General features: G+C 38.9%; 1 protein-coding gene across 1 annotated transcript; it reads left to right on the top strand.

Moving 5' to 3' along the window:
• Positions 1–1,923: 1,923 nt before the first annotated feature.
• mchr2b (melanin concentrating hormone receptor 2b) lies at positions 1,924–6,744 on the top strand (the record flags this gene model as incomplete). The annotated part of the gene is made up of 2 exons (XM_083915619.1): positions 1,924–2,327; positions 6,105–6,744. 2 exons carry the CDS (start codon positions 1,924–1,926, stop codon positions 6,742–6,744), a joined length of 1,044 nt encoding a protein of 347 aa, XP_083771745.1.
• Between the last annotated feature and the right edge of the window lie 2,102 nt (positions 6,745–8,846).

Below are 8,846 nucleotides of genomic sequence, written 5' to 3'. Positions count from 1 at the left end.
GTGGTGCGTTACTATGCAGTAGTTTCTCTGATTAACACACAACTTGGAAAAGTAATATCCCGTGCTCCATTGAGAGTCTGTGCAAAATCTGACGTCAATCTTCCACAAGCTGGGGCTCTTGTGCAAAATTGAGTAATGCATGCATTATGTGAATAACTACTAATATCTACTAATTCAAATACCTACACTTTATTTTTTAAACTATTATTTGTGCTGCGTACACGCTGCGACTTGCGTCGTGCCCATGGACCTGAGGGTTCGAATTGCATCACCTTACCAAGTTGCCCAGGGGCTTGGACCCCGTTGATACCTGCTTGCAGGTCTAGTTGTATTTGTATTCCACAGTTATAACAAGATTAAGTCTCCAAATGTCATACATTTTGAAGTTATTTAGTCACAAATTATAATTTTGACCTCATGGTGTCGCTAGATGGAAAGTCTCACCAAAGTCATTACAGTCATCCTGAGGGGAGTGTGGATGTTTGTACAAAATATTATGGCTGCTGAGCTTTTTCACTCAAAGGCTCAAATGTGAACCTCATGTTGGCGCTAGCAAAATCCTTATCCTGAGAGACTTTTTACAAGTTTCATGGCCATCCATCAAATAGCTGTTGAGAATATCATGCAACAGTTAATAAGCTCATACAAAAATGGATTAGCCCTTGGCCTAAAGTTTTTACTCAAGAACACTTTAGCAAAGCAGATGACCTCCATCATGGGGGATTGAATGACTGTCCTTGATTTGAAAGGCAGTTCTAAGTCATAACTAACTGGAAATGGCTGCTTTAGTCTTGCAGATGCTTTGCCACTCAACATGTTTTTGACTTGTACAAAAAGATACAATCTTGTTGGAAGATGGAAGACAAAGGAAGCATCATGGGGAATGAATAAACCACACTGACCTTTAAAGCTGATTCCCAATGAGATCAGAACTAAGCTTCAAAGAAGATCACATCTTTGGTATGAGGGTTACACAACAACCTTAAGGACATATTCACCATTGAAAAGACACAAGAGCCTGAATCAGTTAAACTTTTCTGAGCTGAATCTAATTAGGATTTCGAGGAAACAAAAAACATAATGTTTAAAAGCTCTCCAGAAATGTGTAGTTTAATTGAACTGCAAAAAAGCAACACAAATCTCTTTTTATGTGTGGTAAAACCATGGGGCTTATTTGTGCAGCTATATTCTGTGGTAAAAAATTTGTTTTAATTTTTGCACATTTGTTAACCTTAAATTGGTAGGATAATTGTTATCTTTGGATTATTGATTCTACCATTCGAGTATCAACATGAAAACCTCAACTATGTATTTATCACACTGCAGAATGACCATTACTTTACGCTTATTAAAGTATACAACAGCCCTGAACTTGTTTCAGAGAGTACAGCATGAGGATGACTTAAATCGCAAATGACACACAAATCCTCACTTCAAGAGTTTGCTTACTCTCCTCCTTAATTTTAATTTCTTATCAAGGCATAAAGCAAACAAAGAAGTCTGGCTTTTATTTAAGTTTTTACGTCTACTTGTCGTTTTACATGCCACAGCGAATTATCTTGAAGGGAGGGAACTAGTGTTCCCTGAGGCGCACTCTGTTTGGTAAAGCGCACAGCGGATGCGCACGGTAAATGGTCATATCATAGTTTGCCTCCAGAGATAAACGTATTCCAGGGACCATCGCTGCTCGTGTAGTCAGACTTGATTAGGTTGTACGTTTTCCTGCTTTACATCATTTAACTTTTGTCAAGGAAACCAGGCCGGGATACCCTCGGACGAACTCAAGGATTATATGCTCTTGGAGAGTGCGCGAGTTTGCTGCCCACATTTGGAGACTAGGCGCCGGCTGGAGAGCGCCCTGTGCGCATTTTAATTTCAACCACAACCGCAACACACCGAGGCGGTTATTAAGAGGCTCTGAAAATGAATGACACAGTCGATTTTTGCAAAAACAACCAAACACAGAACTTGACTCACCCGTCATGTCTGAATTCAACTCCCGTATCTTATAACCACGTCGACATCACCACTTTCATGCACATATTCCCTACAATCTATGGCATCCTGTGTTCAGTAGGAGTGATAGCCAATGGACTGGTCATCTACGCGGTGAAAGCATGCAAGAAGAAAATGGTATCGGACATCTATTTGCTGAACTTGGCAATAGCTGACATGCTGTTCTTACTTGTGATGCCCTTCAACATTCACCAGCTGGTCAGAGACAGGCAGTGGGTCTTCGGAAACTTTATGTGTAAAGCGGTTGTGGTGGTGGATGTGAGCAACCAGTTTACAACAGTGGGGATTGTTACTGTGTTGTGCATTGACCGGTAAGTGCTAAATCCATCCATATCACAAATTGCATGCCAACTCTTGTCAGTGTTTCATTGGAATTCTTTGATAAGGTGCTGGGAAAAAGAAAGCTACTATTCTTTACCTGTGGTGGAAGTACTCCACAAGTACTCAGACGGAGTTTTTACTGAAGTAAAAGTAGTAATGCCACACTAGAGATACTCTGTTACAAGTAAAAGTCCTGCATTCAAAATGTTATTAAGTAAAAGCACAAAGGTCTTAGCCTCAAAATGTACAAAAAGTAAAAGTTGTCATTATGCCAACACCTTTTTAGAATATTATACCATTAGATAATAATTACTGATATATTAATGTAAATATAACTGTAATGTTGCCGCTGATAAAGGTGGGGTTAATTGTATTTACTTTGTATACTGCTTTGTAGCTTAATCTATAACAACATATTTTATTTCATTTGCTGATAATATTTTATATTATCTATATCTGTATAATAACTAGTAACTAGATTTACCAAATAAATGTAGTGGAGTAAAAAAGTTAAATATTTTTAATACAATATATTGTATTATGTATTTGTATATATTTACATTTACTTTCTTCTACTTTTTTCTTTTTAAACTTCTTCAAACAAATGCCAAAAGCTGAACAGGTGTAAATTCATTACAAAAAACCCACAGTGCATCCTTGCTACTGTAAACTCCATATCAAACCAACTAAATAAATGTATGTTTAATACAAGAAGAAGAAGAAGAAAACTTTCAGTGAATAACTATTTAATTTCCCCTTGTTACCTGGTGTACAAGTGCCATCAAACTCCCTAAACAGTCGATCTGAAAATATACTAATGGAGTTGTGCAACAGTCCATGAAGACATAATGTTCCCTGCATACATGATGTATGTGTCATGTTTATGAGCTGAACACACTGAACACATTTATGGGTCTGTGTGCCAAGAGTTAGACTGATAAACATCACCATCCAAAGGTAATTGCCAGAGCAGGAGCAGCCCTCAGATCTATAATGCCACACAATCTTCAGTGTAATGTACATAATGCATTCTGTAGAGCCACTAGACCGACTAAGTTTGTTCTAATGAGCAGCACCACATGCGTGGCTTCATAATATTTAAAAGTGGATAATGTGATAATTTTATTCATATTGTTTTGTAGTAGTCTATATTGACATCATGACATTTCAACCCAATCCTGTCAAATCAATTTAATTATTACCTATTAATTATAATTAGTAACAAAAGGTTTGTTGCAGCAAATACTGAAAAAGAGACCAAACAGAAACTTTTCATCATCTTCAACAAGAGCAATTAAGCGTGTGTTAAAATGAGATCAAGCTGTTGATAACAAACAAGCAAACAAACAAGCAAACAAACAAACACACAAACAAAAAGCTATCTTGTGCCACCTCAGTACAATAAATAATTGTATAAAGATGATCAACTATTAAACGGGTAACTACATTCATATTTTACTCTGCACCATTTGTAATGTATAGTTTTGTATTTTGCTGTTGTGGCTTTCATCTGGTTAGATAAAAATGAAAATAAAATAATAAAATAATCCCCTACTAACTACTGATAATTGCTAAATCGGTTTAAATATTTTTATAAGGGGGAAAAACATTCTGATTCCGGCTTCTTAAATGTGAATTTTTTCTATTCGCATATAGTTTCTTTACTCTTAATATCTTTGTGTTGATAAAACAAGACATTTGAGGACATCAATTTTCTGACATTAGCCCAAATGATACCTTGCATGAATTATGGGTCTGACTGGAATCGCAATGACCTTTTTTGGGATACACTAATCACTTTTTATAGAGCGATTGGGAAATCAAACATGTGTGAACACCACCTGTTACACCTCAAACGGGATAATGTTATCATTCCTCTGCCTGCTACTATTGAGGGATGGGAGGACGACCTGAATTAGTACGGTACACTAGCACATTTAGCTACTTTATTGAGGCAGGAGTAAAACTATTTTAGCCAAAATAATAAATAAATATTGGTTTAAGTGTACGCTATATAGAATATTTTCACCTCCTTGCTGTCAGACAGCCTTGTTTACATGGGGGGGGGGGGGGGGGGGGGCTGAAGCTGCTCTAATAAAAGCCACAAAACTCCATTGACAGGTATTTTTTTGTTTTTTTCTTTTGACTTTGGGAATACTAGACTATCGTTTTAGATACAGTATCTGATAAAACAATACAAAGCAATATTTGCTATGGAGGTGAATTACTTTCACTATTGGCAGTTAATCACCACGGTAAGTGGGGCGGTAAGTGGGACTACCACGGTAAGTGGGACTAACTAACTAACTAACTGCTACTTCCATTAAATCTCACTGGAAGTTTCACCCATAATTATTTCCAAAGTAATGCTCCCAAGAAAAAGGTGGGTAAACCAAACAAGAAAACAATCAACAAATAACCAGTAATGGTTGCAACCCTAGAAACAGTACAAAAAGCCACATAATTATAGTGTTTGAAACCTTTCACAGGGCTGATTAAATGTATTATTTGACTTCCTAATTCAGTGGAATTGTGATAAGCCTTTGACAGCTCCATTATACAGTATTCCCCTCAGCCTCATGTCCTCTAAAAACAACATCACACTTGTAGGAGCACAGTCTAATCACAGTGGAAAAATGAACTCCTAATATTAATATAACAAAGTTGGAACATGTATGTCCAGGATTTGACAACTGAAAGGCTCATCCCACACTGATATTATAAGGTACAACTCTGTATTCCCCTGGTATACATAAGGGAGGATACAGCACCATCTTTGTGCCTACAGTGTTGTTTTAATCAGCACAGAAAAACGATTCTGCTGGTTCCACTTTACCTCAGAATGAAATGTAATTTAATTTCATGTCAGTTTTGTGGATATCCACATGTTCCTGTTTCCAAATCACAGTTAAATACAAGTATAAAACACTTATTGAAGAGCAACTACAGAGGAAAGTACAATAAATACAAGAAGTCATATTTTAAAAAGATACGTTCACTTCAGAAAAATAAATCAAAAATAAATCTTGTTTTTCACCTGAATCCATTTATTTTTCAGAAGAGCATAAAACATTTAGTGTGCTGGAGCTCTGGCCGAACACTGGGTATTGATCTGCACCTCCTGATTCAACCATCACAATAAAACTGTATTTATTGAACTTCAACAGGGGGACTTCTACTTCTGGTGATGATCACAGTGCTTAACAATTGATCTACAGATAATTGCAATTTCACATGATGTCCTCGAGAAAATGTCAAGAATGTCGCTGCCGAATCTAACCAGAACAGTCTGGCATGAACACAGAGAGTCATGTAACATGTAGACAACAAGTGGAAACAACTCATTTGCTCCACTTAAATGACACTTGTGTAAGTGAGGACAAAGTGGGCATTCATTTCCTGCAGATGCACTAAATATGTCACTTTTATCTCAACTGAGCACCTCCTGAAATTGAAATACAATCAAATCCAACATCTAAATGGGAATGTGTTCATTTTCTATTGTTGTCACCCTGTGTAAATGACACTAATTTATCACTGCATTCATCATTCTTCTGAGCACGTAATACATTGAAAGTGTATCTTTGACATTTCAGCATTTTCCGTTGCTTAATTTGAGTCTCTGAGCATGTCAAGGGTGAAAATCCCTTCTTGAAGCAAAACTAATGTTCTTGACATTGAACTGCAATTATTATAGTATAGTTATATAGTTATTTGTGTTTCTGACTGCTGTCCAACTCTAAAAAAAAGTGACTTCTTCCTCCTAGGTACATAGCTATTGTCCACCCCACTTCCGAGAGGAGGACCATCCAGTGGACCATCATCATCAACCTGCTGGTGTGGCTGGGAAGCTTCCTGCTCACTGTCCCCGTCATGCTGTACGCCAAGGTTGTGCGCAGACAGCATCTAGAGGTGTGCATGATGAACCTGGATGGGCCTGAGGACATGTACTGGTACACTCTCTACCAGTCCATCCTGGGCTTCATCATCCCTCTCATCATCATCAGCACCTTCTACACACTCACCCTGTACCATGTCTTCAGTTCCATACGTCGTGTCAAACGTAAGCAATCTATTTGGGCTAAAAGAGCCACAAAGATGGTCCTCATGGTAATCGCCCTGTTCCTGATCTGCTGGTCACCTTACCACGTCATCCAGGTGGTCAACCTGACCAACAACACCCCAACTATTGCCTTTGTCTATGCCTACAACATCAGTATCTGCCTCAGCTACTCTCACAGCTGTATCAACCCCCTCATGTTGCTCATCTTCGCCCAGAATTACCGCGAGCGTCTTTGCTCCAGAAATACGCTGCACAGCTCCCAGCACTCATCCAAGGTCACGGTGGTCAAAACGGATGGTTCCAGTACAACCAATGATCCCAACTATCGCTGTACTGGCATCTAGTCAGAGAGATGTTTTTTTGTATATATGCATGTAAATGTTTTAGCTGCCCGCCCCACAAGGATTTTAGCTTGATGAATGTTGCTGCCTGTGAGTAAATTAAATACAGGTGATGTCATAGGTTTGCAACATATGCAGTGTAATAAACTCCCTCGCTCCCTTCCTCACTCACTCACATACTGGTTGAATCCCAATCTTCACACTCACATACTCACAGACTTCGAGTTGTGTTCACAGGAAGTCGGTGAGGGCTGAAGGCTGTCCCACTGTCAAATGGTCAAGTGCTCTACAGCAGACATATTTGGTCCCTTCATCAACACTTTCCGCGTTGCTTCAGACTTTACCTGAGGGAATTACCCAATTCATAGCATTGTGACATTAAAGTAAAATTCCTGTGCAAAATCATCCCAGGGTCTTTTTAGGCAAATCAAATAAGCCATTGAGGCACTTTTTTCGTGTATGAAATATTTTCTGGAGAGACGCTAACAGCCTGCCTCGGCTAACATGGATAAGCTCGGGGCGGAGAATTGAATGCATTAAAGTGGCTTTTTTAACCACTAATACTGCTCCAAATAACACAAAACCTCTGCAGTAGCATGATAAGAGTCCCTACACATTAACTGAAGATCCAACAACGTAGTATGTGAACACAGAGTTTATTAAAAGATTATTTTTTGGCAGTTTTTCAAGCCTTTATAATAAAGGATAGACAGAAAATGGGTTGAGAGAGAGGGGGAGAAATGCAGCAAAGGGCCACAGGTCAGAGTCGAAACCACGGCTGCGGCCGATGCCTCGAAGGACTATCAGCCTTTTTTACATGGGCCAATTGCTCTAACCACTGTACCACTGGCCCCCCTTAAGAGTGTTATGAAAGACTTACCTACTGGCCCCGGTACCAGCTGCTCCATTTAAGTCAATTACCAAATGCAATCCAATGGGAAGGAGCCCATTGATGATATATTCCAGCAAAACACGTAAATGTGCCTTCTGGCTGACGTATACCTCTGAGGCCTCCTAAGTGAGGGCCAGAGACTGTCCCTCAAGAGGCCGCTCCCCTAATTATTCATAAACTTTAACCTAGTCCAAAACAATTCACCCCCCTCAGTGTTGTCATGGAGATATGACCTAAACATACAGACTAGAATGCTTTTTTTGTACCAGGCCTTAAATAGGTTTAATTATGCTGTGAAAACGGCCTGTTTAACATGGGGGTCAATGAGAAACTGCTCTATTGTGCAAACTGCTCCTAGTGGACACTCGGAGAACTGCAGTTTTTGGCTCTTCCTGATTGGGTCAACTAAGAAGTCGCTGTGGTGGGGGCTTGATTTAGATGGAAACATTAACATTAAGGATTTAAGATATTTTATAAAAACACATCAGAGGAATAATGCACAACTGCTTTATTCATCAACAATTAATTGCATTTTTTTTAAATTATGCTGTTCTAATAAAAATATTACATTTATTTTTGGAGTCCTTCAATCTGTAAAGAGCCCAAGATGTTCAAAGCTGTAAAGAAGGTCAAATAAAATGTCCCAAACCTACAACAGTACACAACATGTTTTGGCGTTGTCAAGTAACATGATATGTCGCTGAAAAGGGATGTTCCACTCCTCTTTATACCATTTCGAGCCCTTTGTAGTCTCTCGCACTCAAGCACTACCCGGGGTTGAGATTTTAGGGTGGAGATTGGGACTCACTCACTCACTCACTCACTCACTCACTCACTCACTCACTCACTCACTCACTCACGTAGGTTAACATGCACTCACATGTAATTATTACTTTTATTGTTTATTGACACTTTTTATTTATTTTCATTCCTCCTCATACATGGAACAGCCCACTTGCTCACTCCTTCAGCAGCTCATTCATTTACTTCCATAACTGTCATCTCTACACCTACATATTTGATTATCCACTTATCACAGTTTCCCATCTCCTCATTTATTGACAAAACTGTCTGTTGTTGCCCTTCTGATCATTTTTTTCTTTTATTGAATAATTGGTTTTCCCTCAGATTCATCCTCCCCCCTCCCAAGTACCCCCATGGTGCTGTGGATGGTGCCATTTTCAGTGTTGCCATAACACTTATTTAGTTTCTT

This window comes from Echiichthys vipera (assembly GCF_963691815.1).
Source record: "Echiichthys vipera genome assembly, chromosome: 6".
In the NCBI taxonomy this organism is placed as follows: domain Eukaryota; kingdom Metazoa; phylum Chordata; class Actinopteri; order Perciformes; family Trachinidae; genus Echiichthys; species Echiichthys vipera.
This window is presented reverse-complemented; position numbering and strand designations above follow the sequence as displayed.